At 49.7% G+C, this 23,944-nt stretch overlaps 1 protein-coding gene across 1 annotated transcript; it reads left to right on the forward strand.

Annotated features, from left to right (window-relative positions):
- Positions 1 to 1,090: 1,090 nt before the first annotated feature.
- Positions 1,091 to 23,939, forward strand: LOC119961440 (perforin-1-like). Its single transcript, XM_038788815.1, has 3 exons — positions 1,091 to 1,177; positions 13,447 to 14,271; positions 22,731 to 23,939. Exons 2-3 carry the CDS (start codon positions 13,486 to 13,488, stop codon positions 23,592 to 23,594), a joined length of 1,650 nt encoding a protein of 549 aa, XP_038644743.1. The 5' UTR covers positions 1,091 to 1,177; positions 13,447 to 13,485; the 3' UTR covers positions 23,595 to 23,939.
- The last annotated feature ends 5 nt before the right edge of the window (positions 23,940 to 23,944 follow it).

Below are 23,944 nucleotides of genomic sequence, written 5' to 3' on the forward strand. Positions count from 1 at the left end.
CCCCCGCCCCAGGAGGATCAGTCCTCCCACTGGTTCCACTCGGGAGTGACGAAGACGAGGACAACACGCTCCCGGAGTGACAGGTGATCAAGTCGGCGCCCACATCGCCACCGGGACTGAGGTGATCACAGAGGAGGATCAAGGCCCCCGACACACTGAACTTGTAATTTTTCCACCCCCCCCCGCCGGACTCGTTTTTAACAGGGGGTGAATGTGGTAGTCACCACTAACTGTCTTAGATGTATTACGGTAAGGCTCCTGTATTAGAGGTAGATAGGTAAATCCCTGCCTGCTGGCTCCGCCCAGTAGGCGGAGTATAAATGTGTGTGCTCGCCGTACAGCAGCCATTCTGGTTCCAGCTACAGGAGGCACAACATCTTCGCTCAATAAAGCCTCGATTATTCACTCCTCCCGTCTTTGTGGTAATTGATAGTGCATCAGTTTGTGTTAAAGCTTGCCTCCTCATTGAGGCCGTGGTGGTCCTTCTGTTCAACCACTCCCTCCAAAGGCCCTGTATATCATTGCTAAGGTCTGTCCCCCATCCACACTCACTCTCTCACACCACTCCCCCCCCCACCTCCCCTTGCCGCCACAAACCAGCCTCCCCGGCCGTCCCCTTGAAATTCGCCCTCGATTCCCCAGGGGTGGGAGGGTGAGGGCAGGGGGAGGGGAAGGTGGGGGTGGGTTCCACAGGCAGTTAAAAGCCTGCCTCCACTAACTCCGAGACAGGCTTTGTGGAGGGAGCAAGGCCGGGTTGAGCCGGGAGTTTAATTGGAATTAAAAGAACTGGCTGAACCCAACCCTGACCTATTTGATTGTTATTCGGGGCGGTTTATTTGTATAGAATAAAAAGCCATTGCCTGTCCCTGACACATCCCCCTCCCCGAATTCCTCGCACCACGCCAATCCCACTCCATGACCTTTGGCCTCGCTGACTCACTATCGGGTAACCACATCGTGCAGATGAAAGGCATGAGAGAGGAAATCGCAACTGTGGTGCGTTGCCATGGAGATAGACCACAGAAGCTCACTCTGGGCCGAGCCTATCTTGAGGTTTTCCCCACAGGAGGCCACGCCTGCAGAGAGCGGCGGACGAGAATCTCTTTATCTCAGTCTGTGACTTCTCGAGTTTGGATTAGCTCCCAGGCCGCTTCCCGACTGACAATTACCCAGTGAGGTGAGTTTGGAGGGGGGGGGGGGGGGAGGTGGCTCAATCGCAGAAGGACTCGGCCTTGTCCTCTCCATCTTTGATGGCGATGCTCTGGTGGCTAGGGTGGACGAGCTGTGCGCCTCCACCTTCATGCTAGCTAAAGGGTTGTGAGAGCAGAGGCAATCGGACAGGAAGCCACCAGCTCTGAGTGCAAACAGCTCCATGTAAACCTACTGTGCTCTGGCCTAGTTCAAGGACCAGGCCTGAAGCCATGCTGGTGGCCACTCTGCCCAGGCTGGGACCCCCGTGCCCACTCTGACACCAGGCTGGGACCCCCGTGGCCACTCTGCCGCCAGGCTGGGACCCCCGTGACCACTCTGACACCAGGCTGGGACTCCCGTGGCCACTCTGCCGCCAGGCTGGGACCCCCGTGACCACTCTGACACCAGGCTGGGACCCCCGTGGCCACTCTGACGCCAGGCTGGGACCCCCGTGGCCACTCTGACGCCAGGCTGGGACCCCCGTGACCACTCTGACACCAGGCTGGGACCCCCGTGGCCACTCTGACGCCAGGCTGGGACCCCCGTGGCCACTCTGACGCCAGGCTGGGACCCCCGTGCCCACTCTGACACCAGGCTGGGACCCCCGTGGCCCCTCTGACGCCAGGCTGGTACCGCTGCCACAAAACAACCTGCCCACCGATCACCCTCACCGTGCCATCTCATCCCATAACAACAATCTTTTCATTCTTCATCCTTCATCTCTTCCTCCAGATTTCACATCTCCCAACCAGCTAATGGGGTTCAGGGTGGTTTATATATAGAATAACAGATACCCGGGAGTGAGTTACAGACTGGAATCTAATCGAGGGGTTCGGGGTGGTTTATATATAGAATAACAGATACCCGGGAGTGAGTTACAGACTGGAATCTAATCGAGGGGTTCGGGGTGGTTTATATATAGAATAACAGATACCCGGGAGTGAGTTACAGACTGGAATCTAATCGAGGGGTTCGGGATGGTTTATATATAACAGATACCCGGAGTGAGTTACAGACTGGAATCTAATCGAGGGGTTCGGGGTGGTTTATATATAGAATAACAGATACCCGGGAGTGAGTTACAGACTGGAATCTAATCGAGGGGTTCGGGGTGGTTTATATATAGAATAACAGATACCCGGGAGTGAGTTACAGACTGGAATCTAATCGAGGGGTTCGGGGTGGTTTATATATAAAATAACAGATACACGGGAGTGAGTTACAGACTGGAATCTAATCGAGGGGTTTGGGGTGGTTTATATATAGAATAACAGATACCCGGGAGTGAGTTACAGACTGGAATCTAATCGAGGGGTTCGGGGTGGTTTATATATAGAATAACAGATACCCGGGAGTGAGTTACAGACTGGAATCTAATCGAGGGGTTCGGGGTGGTTTATATATAGAATGACAGATACCCGAGAGTGAGTTACAAACTGGAATCTAATCGAGGGGTTCAGGTGGTTTATATATAGAATAACAGATACCCGGGAGTGAGTTACAGACTGGAATCTAATCGAGGGGTTTGGGGTGGTTTATATATAGAATAACAGATCCCCGGGAGTGAGTTACAGACTGGAATCTAATCGAGGGGTTCGGGGTGGTTTATATATAGAATAACAAATACCCGGGAGTGAGTTACAGACTGAAATATGATCGAGGGGTTCGGGATGGTTTATATATAGAATAACAGATACCCGGGAGTGAGTTACAGACTGGAATCTAATTGAGGGGTTCGGGGTGGTTTATATATAGAATAAGATACCCTTGAGTGAGTTACAGACTGGAATCTAATCGAGGGGTTCATGGTGGTTTATATATAGAATAACAGATACGTGGGAATGAGTTACAGACTGGAATCTAATTGAGGGTTTCGGGATGGTTTATATATAGAATAACAGATACCCGGGAGTGAGTTACAGACTGGAATCTAATCGAGGTGTTCAGGGTGGTTTATATATAGAAAAACAGATACCCGGGAGTGAGTTACAGACTGGAATCTAATCAAGGGGTTTGAGGTGGTTTATATATAGAATAACAGATACCCGGCAGTGAGTTACAGGCTGGAATCTAATCGAGGGGTTCGGGGTGGTTTATATATAGAATAACAGATACACGGGAGTGAGTTACAGACTGGAATCTAATCGAGGGGTTTGTGGTGGTTTATATATAGAATAACAGATACCCGGGAGTGAGTTACAGACTGGAATCTAATCGAGTGGTTCGGGGTGGTTTATATATAGAACAACAGATACCCGCGAGTGAGTTACAGATTGAATCTAATCGAGTAGTTCTATGTGGTTTATATATAGAAGAACAGATACCCGGGAGTGATTTAGAGGCTGGAATCGAATCTAGGGGTTTAGGGTGGTTTACATATATAATAACAGATACCCGGGAGTGAGTAACAGACTGGAATCTAATCGAGGGGTTTCAGGGTGGTTTATATATAGAATAACAGATACCCGGGAGTGAGTTACAGATTGAATCTAATCGAGTAGTTCGGAGTGGTTTATATATAGAATAACAGATACCCGGGAGTGAGTTACAGATTGGAATCTAATCGAGGTGTTCGGGGTGGTTTATATATAGAATAACAGATACCCGGGAGTGAGTTACAGACTGGATTCTAATCGAGGGGTTCGGGGTGGTTTATATATAGAATAAGATACCCTTGAGTGAGTTACAGACTGGAATCTAATCGAGGGGTTTGGGGTGGTTTATATACAGAATAACAGATACCCGGGAGTGAGTTACAGACTGGAATCTAATCGAGGGGTTCGGGGTGGTTTATATATAGAATAACAGATACCCGGGAGGGAGTTACAGGCTGGAATCTAATCGAGCGGTTTGGAGTGGTTTATATATAGAATAACAGATACCCGGGAGTGAGTTACAGACAGGAATCTAATCAAGTGGTTCAGGGTGGTTTATATATAGAAGAACAGATACCCGGGAGTGAGTTAGAGGCTGGAACCTATTCGAGGGGTTCGGGATGGTTTATAAATAAAATATCAAATATCCGGGAGTGAGTTACAGACTGGAATCGAATCGAGGGGTTCGGGGTGGTTTATATATAGAATAACAGATACCCGGGAGTGAGTTACAGACTGGAATCTAATCGAGTGGTTCAGGGTGGTTTACATATAGAATAACAGATACCCGGGAGTGAGTTACAGACTGGAATCTAATCGAGTGGTTCAGGGTGGTTTATATATAGAAGAACAGATACCCGGGAGTGAGTTAGAGGCTGGAACCTATTCGAGGGGTTCGGGATGGTTTATAAATAAAATATCAAATATCCGGGAGTGAGTTACAGACTGGAATCGAATCGAGGGGTTCGGGGTGGTTTATATATAGAATAACAGATACCCGGGAGTGAGTTACAGACTGGAATCTAATCGAGGGGTTCGGGGTGGTTTATATATAGAATAACAGATACCCGGGAGTGAGTTACAGATTGAATCTAATCGAGTAGTTCGGGGTGGTTTATATATAGAATAACAGATACCCGGGAGTGAGTTACAGACTGGAATCTAATCGAGGTGTTTGAGGTGGTTTATATATAGTATAACAGATACCCGGGAGTGAGTTACAGACTGGAATCTAATCGAGGGGTTCATGGTGGTTTATATATAGAATAACAGATAGCCGGGAGTGAGTTACAGACTGGAATCTAATCGTGGGGTTTGGGGTGGTTTATATATAGAAAACAGATACCCGGGAGTGAGCTACAGACTGGAATCTAATCGAGTGGTTCGGGGTGGTTTATATATAGAACAACAGATACCCGCGAGTGAGTTACAGATTGAATCTAATCGAGTAGTTCTATGTGGTTTATATATAGAAGAACAGATACGCGGGAGTGATTTAGATGCTGGAATCTAATCGAGGGGATTCAGGGTGGTTTATATATTGAAAAACAGATACACGGGAGTGAGTTACAGATTGAATCTAATCGAGTAGTTCGGAGTGGTTTATATATAGAATAACAGATACCCGGGAGTGAGTTACAGACTGGAATCTAATCAAGGGGTTCGGGTTGGTTTATATATAGAATAACAGATACCCGGGAGTGAGTTACAGACTGGAATCTAATCGAGGTGTTCGGGGTGGTTTATATATAGAATAACAGATCCCCGGGAGTGAGTTACAGATTGGAATCTAATCGAGGGGTTCGGGGTGGTTTATATATAAAATAACAGATACCCAGGAGTGAGTTACAGACTGGAATCAAATCGAGGGGTTTGGGATGGTTTATATATAGAATAACAGATACCCGGGAGTGAGTTACGGACTGGAATCTAATCGAGGGGTTCGGGGTGGTTTATATATAGAATAACAGATACCCGGGAGTGAGTTACAGACTGGAATCTAATCGAGGGGTTCGGGGTGGTTTATATATAGAATGACAGATACCCGGGAGTGAGTTACAAACTGGAATCTAATCGAGGGGTTCAGGTGGTTTATATATAGAATAACAGATACCCGGGAGTGAGTTACAGACTGGAATCTAATCGAGGGGTTTGGGGTGGTTTATATATAGAATAACAGATCCCCGGGAGTGAGTTACAGACTGGAATCTAATCGAGGGGTTCGGGGTGGTTTATATATAGAATAACAGATACCCGGGAGTGAGTTACAGACTGAAATATGATCGAGGGGTTCGGGATGGTTTATATATAGAATAACAGATACCCGGGAGTGAGTTACAGACTGGAATCTAATTGAGGGGTTCGGGGTGGTTTATATATAGAATAAGATACCCTTGAGTGAGTTACAGATTGGAATCTAATCGAGGGGTTCATGGTGGTTTATATATAGAATAACAGATACGTGGGAATGAGTTACAGACTGGAATCTAATTGAGGGTTTCGGGATGGTTTATATATAGAATAACAGATACCCGGGAGTGAGTTACAGACTGGAATCTAATCGAGGTGTTCAGGGTGGTTTATATATAGAAAAACAGATACCCGGGAGTGAGTTACAGACTGGAATCTAATCAAGGGGTTTGAGGTGGTTTATATATAGAATAACAGATACCCGGCAGTGAGTTACAGGCTGGAATCTAATCGAGGGGTTCGGGGTGGTTTATATATAGAATAACAGATACACGGGAGTGAGTTACAGACTGGAATCTAATCAAGGGGTTTGTGGTGGTTTATATATAGAATAACAGATACCCGGGAGTGAGTTACAGGCTGGAATCTAATCGAGTGGTTCGGGGTGGTTTATATATAGAACAACAGATACCCGCGAGTGAGTTACAGATTGAATCTAATCGAGTAGTTCTATGTGGTTTATATATAGAAGAACAGATACCCGGGAGTGATTTAGAGGCTGGAATCGAATCTAGGGGTTTAGGGTGGTTTACATATATAATAACAGATACCCGGGAGTGAGTAACAGACTGGAATCTAATCGAGGGGTTTTAGGGTGGTTTATATATAGAATAACAGATACCCGGGAGTGAGTTACAGATTGAATCTAATCGAGTAGTTCGGAGTGGTTTATATATAGAATAACAGATACCCGGGAGTGAGTTACAGATTGGAATCTAATCGAGGTGTTCGGGGTGGTTTATATATAGAATAACGGATATCTGGGAGTGAGTTACAGTCTGGAATCTAATCAAGGGGTTTGGGGTGGTTTATATAGAGAATAACAGATACCCGGGAGTGAGTTACAGACTGGAAACTAATCGAGGGGTTCAGGGTGGTTTATATAGAGAATAACAGATACCCGGGAATGAGTTACAGACTGGAATCTAATCGAGGGGTTTGTGGTGGTTTATATATAGAATAACAGATACCCAGGAGTGAGTTACAGACTGGAATCTAATCGAGGGGTTTGGGGTGGTTTATATATAGAATAACAGATACCTGGGAGTGAGTTACAGACTGGAATCGAATCGAGGGGTTCGGGGTGGTTTATATATAGAATAACAGATACCCGGGAGTGAGTTACAGACTGGATTCTAATCGAGGGGTTCGGGGTGGTTTATATATAGAATAAGATACCCTTGAGTGAGTTACAGACTGGAATCTAATCGAGGGGTTTGGGGTGGTTTATATACAGAATAACAGATACCCGGGAGTGAGTTACAGACTGGAATCTAATCGAGGGGTTCGGGGTGGTTTATATATAGAATAACAGATACCCGGGAGGGAGTTACAGGCTGGAATCTAATCGAGCGGTTTGGAGTGGTTTATATATAGAATAACAGATACCCGGGAGTGAGTTACAGACAGGAATCTAATCAAGTGGTTCAGGGTGGTTTATATATAGAAGAACAGATACCCGGGAGTGAGTTAGAGGCTGGAACCTATTCGAGGGGTTCGGGATGGTTTATCAATAAAATATCAAATATCCGGGAGTGAGTTACAGACTGGAATCGAATCGAGGGGTTCGGGGTGGTTTATATATAGAATAACAGATACCCGGGAGTGAGTTACAGACTGGAATCTAATCGAGTGGTTCAGGGTGGTTTACATATAGAATAACAGATACCCGGGAGTGAGTTACAGACTGGAATCTAATCGAGTGGTTCAGGGTGGTTTATATATAGAAGAACAGATACCCGGGAGTGAGTTAGAGGCTGGAACCTATTCGAGGGGTTCGGGATGGTTTATAAATAAAATATCAAATATCCGGGAATGAGTTACAGACTGGAATCGAATCGAGGGGTTCGGGGTGGTTTATATATAGAATAACAGATACCCGGGAGTGAGTTACAGACTGGAATCTAATCGAGGGGTTCGGGGTGGTTTATATATAGAATAACAGATACCCGGGAGTGAGTTACAGATTGAATCTAATCGAGTAGTTCGGGGTGGTTTATATATAGAATAACAGATACCCGGGAGTGAGTTACAGACTGGAATCTAATCGAGGTGTTTGAGGTGGTTTATATATAGTATAACAGATACCCGGGAGTGAGTTACAGACTGGAATCTAATCGAGGGGTTCAGGGTGGTTTATATATAGAATAACAGATACCCGGGAGTGAGTTACAGACTGGAATCTAATCGAGGGGTTCGGGGTGGTTTATAGATAGAATAACAGATACCCGGGAGTGAGTTACAGACTGGAATCTAATCGAGGGGTTCATGGTGGTTTATATATAGAATAACAGATAGCCGGGAGTGAGTTACAGACTGGAATCTAATCGTGGGGTTTGGGGTGGTTTATATATAGAAAACAGATACCCGGGAGTGAGCTACAGACTGGAATCTAATCGAGTGGTTCGGGGTGGTTTATATATAGAACAACAGATACCCGCGAGTGAGTTACAGATTGAATCTAATCGAGTAGTTCTATGTGGTTTATATATAGAAGAACAGATACGCGGGAGTGATTTAGAGGCTGGAATCTAATCGAGGGGATTCAGGGTGGTTTATATATTGAAAAACAGATACCCGGGAGTGAGTTACAGATTGAATCTAATCGAGTAGTTCGGAGTGGTTTATATATAGAATAACAGATACCCGGGAGTGAGTTACAGACTGGAATCTAATCGAGGGGTTCGGGTTGGTTTATATATAGAATAACAGATACCCGGGAGTGAGTTACAGACTGGAATCTAATCGAGGTGTTCGGGGTGGTTTATATATAGAATAACAGATCCCCGGGAGTGAGTTACACACTGGAATCTAATCGAGGGTTCGGGGTGGTTTATATATAGAATAACAGATACCCGGGAGTGAGTTACAGACTGGAATCTAATCGAGGGGTTTGGGGTGGTTTATATATAGAATAACAGATACTCGGGAGTGAGTTACAGACTGGAATCTAATCGAGGTGTTCGGGGTGGTTTATATATAGAATAACAGATACCCGGGAGTGAGTTACAGACTGGAATCTAATCGAGGAGTTCAGGGTGGTTTATATATAGAATAACAGAGACCCGGGAGTGAGTTACAGACTGGAATCAAATCGGGGGTTCAGGGTTGTTTATATATAGAATAACAGATATCAGGGAGTGAGTTACAGACTGGAATCCAATCGAGGGGTTCCTGGTGGTTTATATATAGAATAACAGATATCCGGGAGTGGGTTACAGACTGGAATCTAATCGAGGGGTTCATGGTGGTTTTTATATAGAATAACAGATACCCGGGAGTTAGTTACAGACTGGAATCTAATCGAGAGAGTCGGGATTGTTTATATATAGAATAACAGATACCCGGGAGTGAGTTACAGACTGGAATCTAATCGAGGGGTTCATGGTGGTTTATATATAGAATAACAGATAGCCGGGAGTGAGTTACAGACTGGAATCTAATCGAGTGGTTCGGGGTGGTTTATATATAGAATAACAGATACCCGGGAATGAGTTACAGACTGGAATCTAATCGAGGGTTTCAGGGTGGTTTATATACAGAATAACAGATACCCGAGAGTGAGTTACAGACTGGAATCTAATCGAGGGGTTCGGGGTGGTTTAGATGTAGAATAACAGGTACCCGGGAGTGAGTTACAGACTGGAATCTAATCGAGTGGTTTGGTGTGGTTTAATAACAGATACAGGGGAGTGAGTTACAGACTGGAATCTAATCGAGGTGTTCGGGGTGGTTTATATATAGAATAACAGATACCCGGGAGTGAGTTACAGACTGGAATCTAATCGAGGGGTTCAGGGTGGTTTATATATAGAATAACAGATACCCGGGAGTGAGTTACAGACTGGAATCTAATCGAGTGGTTCGGGGTGGTTTATATATTGAATAACAGATCCCCGGGAGTGAGTTACAGACTGGAATCTAATCGAGGTGTTCGGGGTGGTTTATATATAGAATAACAGATACCCGGGAGTGAGTTACAGACTGGAATCTAATCGAGGGGTTCGGGATGGTTTATATATAGAATAACAGATACCCGGGAGTGAGTTACAGACTGGAATCTAATCGAGGGGTTCAGGGTGGTTTATATATAGAATAACAGATACCCGGGAGTTAGTTACAGACTGGAATCTAATCGAGCGGTTCGGGATGGTTTATGTAGAGAATAACTGATAACCGAGAGTGAGTTACAGACTGGAATCTAATCGAGGGGTTCGGGATGGTTTATATATAGAATAACAGATACCCGGGAGTGAGTTACAGACTGGAATCTAATCGAGGGGTTCGGGGTGGTTTATATATAGAATAACAGATACCCGGGAGTGAGTTACAGACTGGAATCTAATCGAGGGGTTCATGGTGGTTTATATATAGAATAACAGATAGCCGGGAGTGAGTTACAGACTGGAATCTAATCGTGGGGTTTGGGGTGGTTTATATATAGAAAACAGATACCCGGGAGTGAGCTACAGACTGGAATCTAATCGAGTGGTTCGGGGTGGTTTATATATAGAACAACAGATACCCGCGAGTGAGTTACAGATTGAATCTAATCGAGTAGTTCTATGTGGTTTATATATAGAAGAACAGATACGCGGGAGTGATTTAGAGGCTGGAATCTAATCGAGGGGATTCAGGGTGGTTTATATATTGAAAAACAGATACCCGGGAGTGAGTTACAGATTGAATCTAATCGAGTAGTTCGGAGTGGTTTATATATAGAATAACAGATACCCGGGAGTGAGTTACAGACTGGAATCTAATCGAGGGGTTCGGGTTGGTTTATATATAGAATAACAGATACCCGGGAGTGAGTTACAGACTGGAATCTAATCGAGGTGTTCGGGGTGGTTTATATATAGAATAACAGATCCCCGGGAGTGAGTTACACACTGGAATCTAATCGAGGGGTTCGGGGTGGTTTATATATAGAATAACAGATACCCGGGAGTGAGTTACAGACTGGAATCTAATCGAGGGGTTTGGGGTGGTTTATATATAGAATAACAGATACTCGGGAGTGAGTTACAGACTGGAATCTAATCGAGGTGTTCGGGGTGGTTTATATATAGAATAACAGATACCCGGGAGTGAGTTACAGACTGGAATCTAATCGAGGAGTTCAGGGTGGTTTATATATAGAATAACAGAGACCCGGGAGTGAGTTACAGACTGGAATCAAATCGGGGGGTTCAGGGTTGTTTATATATAGAATAACAGATATCAGGGAGTGAGTTACAGACTGGAATCCAATCGAGGGGTTCCTGGTGGTTTATATATAGAATAACAGATATCCGGGAGTGGGTTACAGACTGGAATCTAATCGAGGGGTTCATGGTGGTTTTTATATAGAATAACAGATACCCGGGAGTTAGTTACAGACTGGAATCTAATCGAGAGAGTCGGGATTGTTTATATATAGAATAACAGATACCCGGGAGTGAGTTACAGACTGGAATCTAATCGAGGGGTTCATGGTGGTTTATATATAGAATAACAGATAGCCGGGAGTGAGTTACAGACTGGAATCTAATCGAGTGGTTCGGGGTGGTTTATATATAGAATAACAGATACCCGGGAATGAGTTACAGACTGGAATCTAATCGAGGGTTTCAGGGTGGTTTATATACAGAATAACAGATACCCGAGAGTGAGTTACAGACTGGAATCTAATCGAGGGGTTCGGGGTGGTTTAGATGTAGAATAACAGGTACCCGGGAGTGAGTTACAGACTGGAATCTAATCGAGTGGTTTGGTGTGGTTTAATAACAGATACAGGGGAGTGAGTTACAGACTGGAATCTAATCGAGGTGTTCGGGGTGGTTTATATATAGAATAACAGATACCCGGGAGTGAGTTACAGACTGGAATCTAATCGAGGGGTTCAGGGTGGTTTATATATAGAATAACAGATACCCGGGAGTGAGTTACAGACTGGAATCTAATCGAGTGGTTCGGGGTGGTTTATATATTGAATAACAGATCCCCGGGAGTGAGTTACAGACTGGAATCTAATCGAGGTGTTCGGGGTGGTTTATATATAGAATAACAGATACCCGGGAGTGAGTTACAGACTGGAATCTAATCGAGGGGTTCGGGATGGTTTATATATAGAATAACAGATACCCGGGAGTGAGTTACAGACTGGAATCTAATCGAGGGGTTCAGGGTGGTTTATATATAGAATAACAGATACCCGGGAGTTAGTTACAGACTGGAATCTAATCGAGCGGTTCGGGATGGTTTATGTAGAGAATAACTGATAACCGAGAGTGAGTTACAGACTGGAATCTAATCGAGGGGTTCGGGATGGTTTATATATAGAATAACAGATACCCGGGAGTGAGTTACAGACTGGAATCTAATCGAGGGGTTCGGGGTGGTTTATATATAGAATAACAGATACCCGGGAGTGAGTTACAGACTGGAATCTAATCGAGGGGTTCGGGGTGGTTTATATATAGAATAACAGATTCCCGGGAGTGAGTTACAGACTGGAATCTAATCGAGGGGTTCGGGGTGGGTTATATATAGAAGGTATCTAACCCAGTCCTGTCCTTGCCCTGAGAGTGTTTGATGGGGTTAGTGCAGCAGCAGCTTTTCTCTGCATCTTAGCCTGTGGTCGAGTCTCGCCTCTCCATAGTTTGACACAGCTCAGAACAAAGGTCTTCTGTCCCTCTCCCCTGTGCTGTCTCTCTGCTTGAGCTGAGTCATTTATTCCACTCCTGGCTGCTCGCTCTCCCACCCGTTCCCCCCCTGCCCCCTCCTCCCCCCCACCTCCCACCATCCTGCGAATTTCCCCCTCTGAGTATTTATCCAACTCTCCATTTTGAGTGTTTTTATTGAATCCACTTCCACTGCCCCTTCATGCTCCACCTTCCAGATCACTACAACTTCTCCCCGCCCCTCCCCCCCCCGTTTCCTCCCCCCCTTTCCGTTTCCTTCCCCCTCCCCGTTTCCTTCCCCCTCCCCGTTTCCCCTACCCCACCCATCCCCTTCAATCTGTGTCCCTCTGGTTTCCCCGACGCTCCCGTCACTGTGAACAGTCCCCCCCCCCCCCCAATCCCCTTCAATCTGTGTCCCTCTGGTTTCCCCGACGCTCCCGTCACTGTGAACAGTTTCTCCTCAGTGACTCCCTCAGAGACCCTTCCTGATTCCCTAACTCCTCGATTCAATCTCCCCCTGAACCTTCCCTACACCCCAGAGATCCATCCCAGCTCCTCCACTCTCTCCACAACAAGCCCCCTCATCCCCGGGATGCTTTCCGGGATATCGGCCTCCGCACCCTCTCCGTGGGGCCACGACTTCCTTCCTGAAGTGTGGAGACCCGGAATGATCCATTTATCTGTTCATTCAGGGATGGGGGTGTCTCTGTACTCTGGAGCCTGAATGCTTTTCTATCTCTTCCCAGATTCCACGTGGATTGGGAGTCCCCGAGGAGTGACGGCTGATGACCACGCCGGAGTGGGTCGCCGTAGGGCGGCGTTGGCATCTCTGGTTGGTGCGCTCCCTCTTCCTGCTCCTCCTCACCCCCGAGATGGTCCATGCCAGCTGTGAGGTGGGCACGGCCAACGAGTGCAAGAAGGCGGTTCCCGCGCCGGGCAGCAACCTGGCCGGGGAGGGCTACAACATCGTGCGGCTGGCGCGTACAGGCGCCTATGCCATCGACATGCACACCTGGCGCCGGCGGGATGGTACCTGCACGCTGTGCCGGAACGTGCTGATGGAGGGAGCCGTCCAGCGCCTGCCGCGGGCGGCCGTTGATTGGCGTGTGCGCCAAGAGTGCCGGCGCCAGGTGCGCAGCGCCCTCTATGAGTCGGATGCCGAGCTGGCGCAGGAGGGGACGCAGCTGGTGGACAAGTCGTGGAGCGCCGGGCTGGACATACGCCATTCCCACGCAAGCGTCAAGGCCACCGTGGCCGGCTCCAAATCCAAGATGGCGGAGTTCGCAAGGCAGCGCTCCTCCTCCGACCGCTACAGCTTCTCCAGCCAGAGTTTCCGCTGCAAGTTCTATGAGTATCGCCTCGGCCACCGGCCCCCCCTCTCCCTCCAGTTCCGCCAGCTCCTCCGGACCCTGCCCCGGCAGCTGGCAGCCCCCACCCGCTTCTTCTACGAGCGCTTCCTGCGCACATTCGGCACCCACTACATCAAGGGGGTGCAGCTGGGCGGCCATTACCGAGACGTCACCGCCATGAGGACGTGCAAGGTGGCCTCCGAGAGGCAGACGGTGGAGGAGGTGAGGATTGCGGAGTGGGAGAGGGAGGGGAGGATGAGGATGGAGAGAGAGACTGGGGTGTGGGGGATGGGGACGGGGTGGGGGTTTGGGTGGAGAGAGAGAGTGACTGGAAGAGAGAGAGAGGGACAAACTGAGGGGTGGGAGAGAGAGAATGGTGGAGAAGTACAGATACTGGGGTAGAGATAGAGGTAACAAACCAGAGATTGAGTAAAATACTTGCATTGTTTGAACACACAAACGTACAGTGCGGCACTCCCTCAGTACTGACCCTCTGACAGTGCGGCACTCCCTCAGTACTGACCCTCTGACAGTGCGGCACTCCCTCAGTACTGACCCTCTGACAGTGCGGCACTCCCTCAGTACTGACCCTCTGACAGTGCGGCACTCCCTCAGTACTGACCCTCTGACAGTGCAGCACTCCCTCAGTACTGACCCTCTGACAGTGCGGAACTCCCTCAGTACTGACCCTCTGACAGTGCAGCACTCCCTCAGTACTGACCCTCTGACAGTGCGGCACTCCCTCAGTACTGACCCTCTGACAGTGCGGCACTCCCTCAGTACTGACCCTCTGACAGTGCGGCACTCCCTCAGTACTGACCCTCTGACAGTGCGGCACTCCCTCAGTACTGACCCTCTGACAGTGCGGCACTCCCTCAGTACTGACCCTCTGACAGTGCGGCGCTCCCTCAGTACTGACCCTCTGACAGTGCGGCACTCCCTCAGTACTGACCCTCTGACAGTGCAGCACTCCCTCAGTACTGACCCTCTGACAGTGCAGCACTCCTCAGTATGACCCTCGACAGTGCAGCACTCCCTCAGTACTGACCCTCTGACAGTGCGGCACTCCCTCAGTACTGACCCTCTGACAGTCCGGCACTCCCTCAGTAAAGACCCTCTGACAGTGCGGCACTCCCTCAGTACTGACCCTCTGACAGTGCGGCACTCCCTCAGTACTGACCCTCTGACAGTGCGGCGTTCCCTCAGTACTGACCCTCTGACAGTGCGGCACTCACTCAGTACTGACCCTCTGACAGTGCTGCACTCCCTCAGTACTGACCCTCTGACAGTGCTGCACTCCCTCAGTACTGACCCTCCCACAGTGCGGCGCTCCCTCAGTACTGACCCTCTGTCAGTGCGGCACTCCCTCAGTACTGACCCTCTGACAGTGCGGCACTCCCTCAGCACTGACCCTCTGACAGTGCAGCACTCCCTCAGTACTGACCCTCCCACAGTGCGGCACTCCCTCAGTACTGACCCTCTGACAGTGCGGCACTCCCTCAGTACTGACACTCTGACAGTGCGGAGCTCTCTCAGTACTGACCCTCTGACAGTGCAGCGCTCCCTCAGTACTGACCCTCTGACAGTGCAGCACTCCCTCAGTACTGACCCTCTGACAGTGCAGCACTCCCTCAGTACTGACCCTCTGACAGTGCAGCACTCCCTCAGTACTGACCCTCTGACAGTGCGGCGCTCCCTCAGTACTGACCCTCTGACAGTGCAGCACTCTCTCAGTACTGACCCTCTGACAGTGCGGCACTCCCTCAGTACTGACCCTCTGACAGTGCAGCACTCCCTCAGTTCTGACCCTCTGACAGTGCGGCACTCCCTCAGTTCTGACCCTCTGACAGTGCAGCACTCCCTCAGTTCTGACCCCCTGACAGTGCAGCACTCCCTCAGTACTGACTCTGACAGTGCGGCACTCCCTCAGTACTGACCCTCTGACAGTGCAGCACTCCCTCAGTACTGACCCTCTGACAGTGCAGCACTCCCTCAGTTCTGACCCCCTGACAGTGCAGCACTCCCTCAGTACTGACCCTCTGATAGTGCAGCACTCCCTCAGTACTGACCCTCTGACAGTGCGGCACTCCCTCAGTACTGACCCTCTGACAGTGCAGCACTCCCTCAGTACTGACCCTCTGACAGTGCAGCACTCCCTCAGTTCTGACCCCCTGACAGTGCAGCACTCCCTCAGTACTGACCCTCTGATAGTGCAGCACTCCCTCAGTACTGACCCTCTGACAGTGCGGCACTCCCTCAGTACTGACCCTCTGATAGTGCAGCACTCCCTCAATACTGACCCTCTGACAGTGCGGCACTCCCTCAGTACTGACCCTCTGATAGTGCAGCACTCCCTCAGTACTGACCCTCTGACAGTGCAGCACTCCCTCAGTACTGACCCTCTGATAGTGCAGCACTCCCTCAATACTGACCCTCTGACAGTGCGGCACTCCCTCAGTACTGACCCTCTGACAGTGCGGTGCTCCCTCAGTACTGACCCTCTGACAGTGTGGCACTCCCTCAGTACTGACCCTCTAACAGTGCAGCACTCCCTCAGCACTGACCCTCTGACAGTGCGGCACTCCCTCAGTACTGACCCTCTGACAGTGCGGCACTCCCTCAGCACTGACCCTCTGACAGTGCAGCACTCCCTCAGTACTGACCCTCTGACAGTGCAGCACTCCCTCAGTATTGACCCTCCGACAGTGCAGCACTCCCTCAGTACTGACCCTCTGACAGTGCGGCACTCCCTCAGTACTGACCCTCTGACAGTGCGGCACTCCCTCAGTACAGACCCTCTGACAGTGCGGCACTCCCTCAGTACTGACCCTCTGACAGTGTGGCACTCCCTCAGTACTGACCTTCTAACAGTGCAGCACTCCCTCAGTACTGACCCTCTGACAGTGCGGCACTCCCTCAGTACTGACCCTCTGACAGTGCAGCACTCCCTCAGTACTGACCCTCTGACAGTTCGGCACTCCCTCAGTACTGACTCTCTGACAGTGCGGTACTCAGTACTGACCCTCTGACAGTGCAGCGCTCCCTCAGTACTGACCCTCTGACAGTGCGGCACTCCCTCAGTACTGACCCTCTGACAGTGCAGCACTCCCTCAGTACTGACCCTCTGACAGTGCAGCACTCCCTCAGTACTGACCCTCTGACAGTGCGGCACCCCCTCAGTATTGACTCTGACAGTGCAGCACTCCCTCAGTACTGACCCTCTGACAGTGCGGCACTCCCTCAGTACTGACCCTCTGACAGTGCGGCGCTCCCTCAGTACTGACCCTCTGACAGTGCGGCACTCCCTCAGTACTGACCCTCTGACAGTGCGGCACTCCCTCAGTACTGACCCTCTGACAGTGCGGCACTCCCTCAGTACTGACCCTCTGACAGTGCGGCACTCCCTCAGTACTGACCCTCTGACAGTGCGGTGTTCCCTCAGTACTGACCCTCTGACAATGCAACGCTCCCTCAGTACTGACCCTCTGACAGTGCAGCACTCCCTCAGTACTGACCCTCTGACAGTGCGGCACTCCCTCAGTACTGACCCTCTGACAGTGCGGCGCTCCCTCAGTACTGACCCTCTGACAGTGCGGCACTCCCTCAGTACTGACCCTCTGACAGTTCGGCACTCCCTCAGTACTGACCCTCTGACAGTGCAGCACTCCCTCAGTACTGACCCTCTGACAGTGCGGCACTCCCTCAGTACTGACCCTCTGACAGTGCAGCACTCCCTCAGTACTGACCCTCTGACAGTGCAGCACTCCCTCAGTACTGACCCTCTGACAGTGCAGCACTCCCTCAGTACTGACCCTCTGACAGTGCGGCACTCCCTCAGTACTGACCCTCTGACAGTGCGGCACTCCCTCAGTACTGACCCTCTGACAGTGCGGCACTCCCTCTGTGCTGACCCTCTGACAGTGCGGCACTCCCTCTGTGCTGACCCTCTGAAAGTGCGGCACTCCCTCAGTACTGACCCTCTGACAGTGCAGCACTCCCTCAGTACTGACCCTCTGACAGTGCAGCACTCCCTCAGTACTGACCCTCTGACAGTGCGGCACTCCCTCAGTACTGACTCTGACAGTGCGGCACTCCCTCAGTACTGACCCTCTGACAGTGCGGCACTCCCTCAGTACTGACCCTCTGACAGTGCGGCACTCCCTCAGTACTGACCCTCTGACAGTGCGGCACTCCCTCTGTGCTGACCCTCTGACAGTGCGGCACTCCCTCAGTACTGACCCTCTGACAATGCAACGCTCCCTCAGTACTGACCCTCTGACAGTGCAGCACTCCCTCAGTACTGACCCTCTGACAGTGCCGCACTCCCTCAGTACTCACCCTCTGACAGTGCGGCACTCCCTCAGTACTGACCCTCTGACAGTGCGGCGCTCCCTCAGTACTGACCCTCTGACAGTGCAGCACTCCCTCAGTACTGACCCTCTGACAGTGCGGCACTCCCTCAGTACTGACCCTCTGACAGTGCAGCACTCCCTCAGTACTGACCCTCTGACAGTGCAGCACTCCCTCAGTACTGACCCTCTGACAGTGCGGCACTCCCTCTGTGCTGACCCTCTGACAGTGCGGCACTCCCTCTGTGCTGACCCTCTGAAAGTGCGGCACTCCCTCAGTACTGACCCTCTGACAGTGCGGCACTCCCTCTGTGCTGACCCTCTGACAGTGCGGCACTCCCTCTGTGCTGACCCTCTGACAGTGCAGCACTCCCTCAGTACTGCCCATCTGACAGTGCGGCACTCCCTCTGTGCTGACCCTCTGACAGTGCGGCGCTCCCTCAGTACTGACCCTCTGACAGTGCGGCACTTCCTCAGCAGTGATGCTCCAATGGTGTATCGTTGGGCCGTGTACAAAGAACAAAGAAAATTACAGCACAGGAACAGGCCCTTCGGCCCTCCCAGCCTGCGCCGATCCAGATCCTTTATCTAAACCTGTCTCCTATTTTCCAAGGTCTAATTCCCTGTGTTCCCGCCCATTCATATATAGAACATAGAACATAGAACACTACAGCGCAGTACGGGCCCTTCGGCCCTCGATGTTGCGCCGACCTGTGAAACCATCTGAAGCCTATCTGACCTACACTATTCCATTTTCATCCATATGTCTATCCAGTGACCACTTAAATGCCCTTAAAGTTGGCGAGTCTACTACTATTGCAGGCAGGGCGTTCCACACCCCGACTACTCTCTGAGTAAAGAAACTGCCTCTGACATCTGTCCTATATCTCTCACCCCTCAATTTAAAGCTATGTCCCCTCGTGTTGGTCATCACCATCCGAGGAAAAAGACTCTCACTGTCCACCCTATCTAACCCTCTGACTATCTTATATGTCTCTATTAAGTCACCTCTCAGCCTTCTCCTCTCTAATGAAAACAACCTCAATTCCCTGAGCCTTTCCTCGTAAGACCTTCCCTCCATACCAGGCAACATCCTAGTAAATCTCCTCTCAACCCTTTCCAAAGCTTCCACATCCTTCCTATAATGTGGTGACCAGAACTGCACGCAGTACTCCAGGTGTGGCCGCACCAGAGTTATGTACAGCTGCAGCATGACCTTGTGGTTCCGAAACTCAATCCCCCTGCTTATAAAGGCTAGCACACCATATGCCTTCTTAACAGCCCTATTAACCTGGGTGGCAACTTTCAGGGATTTATGTACCTGGATGCCGAGATCTCTCTGTTCATCTACACTACCAAGAATCTTGCCATTAGCCCAGTACTCTGCATTCCTGTTACTCCTTCCAAAGTGAACCACCTCACACTTTTCCGCATTAAACTCCATCTGCCACCTCTCAGCCCAGCTCTGCAGCTTATCTATGTCCCTCTGTATCCTATAACATCCTTCAGCACTATCCACAACTCCACCGACCTTCGTGTCATCTGCAAATTTACTAACCCATCCTTCTACACCCTCTTCCAGGTCATTTATAAAAATGACAAACAGCAGTGGCCCCAAAACAGATCCTTGCGGTACACCACTTGTAACTGAACTCCAGGATGAACATTTGCCATCAACCACCACCCTCTGTCTTCTTTCAGCTAGCCAATTACTGATCCAAACCGCTAAATCACCTTCAATTCCATACTTCCTTATTTTCTGCAATAGCCTACCGTGGGGAACCTTATCAAACGCCTTACTGAAATCCATATACACCACATCAACAGCTTTACCCTGATCCACCTGTTTGGTCACCTTCTCAAAAAACTCAATAAGGTTTGTGAGACATGACCTACCCTTCACAAAACCGTGTTGAGTATCGCTAATCAACTTGTTCTTTTCAAGATGATTATAAACCCTATCTCTTATAACCTTTTCCAACAGTTTACCCACAACCGAAGTAAGGCTCACAGGTCTATAATTACCAGGGTTGTCTCTACTCCCCTTCTTGAACAAGGGGACAACATTTGCTATCCTCCAGTCTTCCGGCACTATTCCTGTCGACAAAGACGACATAAAGATCAAGGACAAAGGCTCTGCAATCTCCTCCCTGGCTTCCCAGAGAATCCTAGGATAAATCCCATCTGGCCCAGGGGACTTATCTATTTTGACATTTTCTAAAATTGCTAACACCTCCTCCTTTTGAACCTCAATTCCATCTAGCCTGGTCGACTGAACCTGAGTGTTCTCCTCGACAACATTGTCTTTCTCCAGTGTAAACACTGACGAAAAATATCCATTTAATGCTTCCCCTATCTCCTCTGATTCCACACACAACTTTCCACTACTATCCTTGATTGGCCCTAATCTTACTCGAGTCATTCTTTTGTTCCTGATATCTGTCTAGATGCTTCTTAAATGATGCTATCGTGCCCGCCTCTACCACCTCCACTGGTAAAGCATTCCAGGCACCCACCACCCTCTGCGTAAAAAACTTTCCACACACATCTCCCTTAAACTTTCCCCCTTTCACCTTGAAATCGTGACCTCTTGTAATTGACACCCCCACTCTTGGGAAAAGCTTGTTGCTATCCACCCTGTCCATACCTCTCATAATTTTGTAGACCTCAATCAGGTCCCCCCTCAACCTCCGTCTTTCCAACGAAAACAATCCTAATCTACTCAACCTTTCTTCATAGCTAGCACCCTCCATACCAGGCAACATCCTGGTGAACCTCCTCTGCACCCTCTCCAAAGCATCCACATCCTTCTGGGAATGTGGCGACCAGAACTGCACGCAGTACTCCAAATGTGGCCTAACCAAAGTCCGATACTGTAACATGACCTGCCGACTCTTGTACTCAATACCCCGTCCGATGAAGGCAAGCATGCTGTATGCCTTCTTGACCACTCTATCGACCTGCGTTGCCACCTTCAGGGTACAATGGACCTGAACTCCCAGATCTCTCTGTACATCAATTTTCCCCAGGACCCTTCCATTGACTATATAGTCCGCTCTTGAATTTGATCTTCCAAACTTCATCACCTTGCATTTGCCTGGATTGAACTCCCTCTGCCATTTCTCTGCCCAACTCTCCAATCTATCTATATTTTGTTGTATTCTCTGACAGTCCTCCTCGCTATCTGCAACTCCACCAATCTTAGTATCATCTGCAAACTTGCTAATCAGACCACCTATACCTTCCTCCAGGTCATTTATGTAGATCACAAACAGCAGTGGTCCGAGCACGGATCCCTGTGGAACACCACTAGTCACCCTTCTCCATTTTGAGACACTCCCTTCCACCACTACTCTCTATCTCCTGTTGCCCAGCCAGTTCTTTATCCATCTAGCTAGTACACCCTGAACTCCATACGACTTCACTTTTCCATCAACCTGCCATGGGAAACCTTATCAAACGCCTTACTAAAGTCCATGTATACGACATCTACAGCCCTTCCCTCATCAATTAACTTTGTCACTTCCTCAAAGAATTCTATTAGGTTTGTAAGACATGACCTTCCCTGCACAATACCATGCTGCCTATCACTGATAAGTCTATTTTCTTCCAGATGTGAATAGATCCTATCCCTCAGTATCTTCTCCAACAGTTTGCCTACCACTGACGTCAAGCTCACAGGTCTATAATTCCCTGGATTATCCCTGCTACCCTTCTTAAACAAAGGGACAACATTAGCAATTCTCCAGTCCTCTGGGACCTCACCCGTGTTCAAGGATGCTGCAAAGATATCTGTTAAGGCCCCAGCTATTTCGACCCTCGCTTCCCTCAGTAACCTGGGATAGATCCCATCCGGTCCTGGGGACTTGTCCACCTTAATGTCTTTTATAAAACCCAAAACCTCCCCCTTCCGTATGACAACTTGACCTAGAGTATTTAAACATCCATCCCTAGCCTCAACATCCGTCTTGTCCCTCTCCTTGGTGAATACCGATGCAAAGTACTCATTAAGAATCTCACTCATTTCCTCTGAGTCCACACATAATTCCCTCTTTTGTCTTTAAGTGGGCCAATCCTTTCTCTAGTTACCCTCTTGCTCCTTACATATGAATAAAAGGCTTTGGGATTTCCTTAACCCTGTTAGCCAAAGATATTTCGTGACCCCTTTTAACCCTCTTTATTGCGCGTTTGAGATTTGTCCTACTTCCCCGATATTCCTCCAAAGCTTCATCAGTTTTGAGTTGCCTCGATCCTATGTATGCTTCCTTTTTCATCTTAGCTAGTCTGACAATTTCCCAGTGTGATTAAACCTTCCCACCCCTCTGCTTCCAGGTTAAGGATTGCCTGCAGATTGAGGCTGAAGCGAAGGTGAAGGAACAAGAAGCCAATGCCAAGTACGAAAGCTGTCAGGAGGCCAAGAACAAGTTGGCGGGGAAACGCAGTTTCCATGAGGAGTATAAGGACCGGGTGACAGAGATGGAGGGAGGCATGGCTGTGGCGGGGCTGGATCTGCTCTTCTCCGACAATCCCGATGACTTCAGCGGCTGGGTGGAGAGCCTGGCGACCCATCCCGGGGTCATCTACCACGTTCTGGAACCCCTGCACCTGCTGGTGAAGCGGGCTGACCCTCGGCACGGCAACCTGCGCACGGCCATCAGCCAGTACATTGTGAGGAGCGAGGAGGGTCTGAACTGTACACGTCGGGCCTGCCCACACGGTGCCCGGGCGGACCCCCGGGACCCCTGCTCCTGCCGGTGCAGTGAGGACAGTAGAGTGGACAAGCAGTGCTGTTCCAAGGGGAAGGGGTGGGCCAAACTGTCGGTGGTGGTCCGGCACGGCCAGGATCTCTGGGGGGATTACTCGGGCGGCACTGATGCCTACGTCAAGGTTTCGTACGACCAACTCAAGGCCTCGACCGGGGTCGTGTCCAACAACAACAACCCCCAGTGGGACGTGACCCTCGACCTCGGTGACCTCCAGGTCGAGCCGGGCCTTTCCCTGCGGCTGGAGGTTTGGGACCGTGACAACGGCTACGACGACGACCTGCTGGGCTCCTGCGAGAAACCCCCGACCTCTGGCCGCCACCCCCACGTCTGCTACTTCAGCTACGGCAGCCTGACCTTCGACCTGGTCCTGGTCTGTGGCCCTCACCTGGGGGGCGCCACCTGCCATGATTATGTGGCCCAGCAGGGGTGAGGGGGTGGAGGGCGCGTGCGGGTGTATGTTTCTTGTGGAGGGCTGGGGGTTACCCACCCTGACCTCCGACCTCACCTCACCTGTTCCCTTCTGTCCATTACCAAAGCGTTCCTGCAGGCATCGCATTCTCCACTGTGCTGGTCAAACAGCTCAGGCAGATGGTGGGGGTGGTGCTGTGTGGTGAGTGGGGGAAGGCAAACAATGCGACGGCTGGCTGTTCGACTGGGGGAGCCCTGGCCCGTCGATGAGCTGCTCGGCCAGATGAATATCACCCACTCAATTGCTCTGCTGAGCGTTGGTGGGAAATGGGAGGGTGAGGGAGGTGCTGGGGGACGAAGAGATCCTTCTTG

This window comes from Scyliorhinus canicula, unplaced genomic scaffold (assembly GCF_902713615.1).
Source record: "Scyliorhinus canicula unplaced genomic scaffold, sScyCan1.1, whole genome shotgun sequence".
In the NCBI taxonomy this organism is placed as follows: Eukaryota; Metazoa; Chordata; class Chondrichthyes; order Carcharhiniformes; family Scyliorhinidae; genus Scyliorhinus; species Scyliorhinus canicula.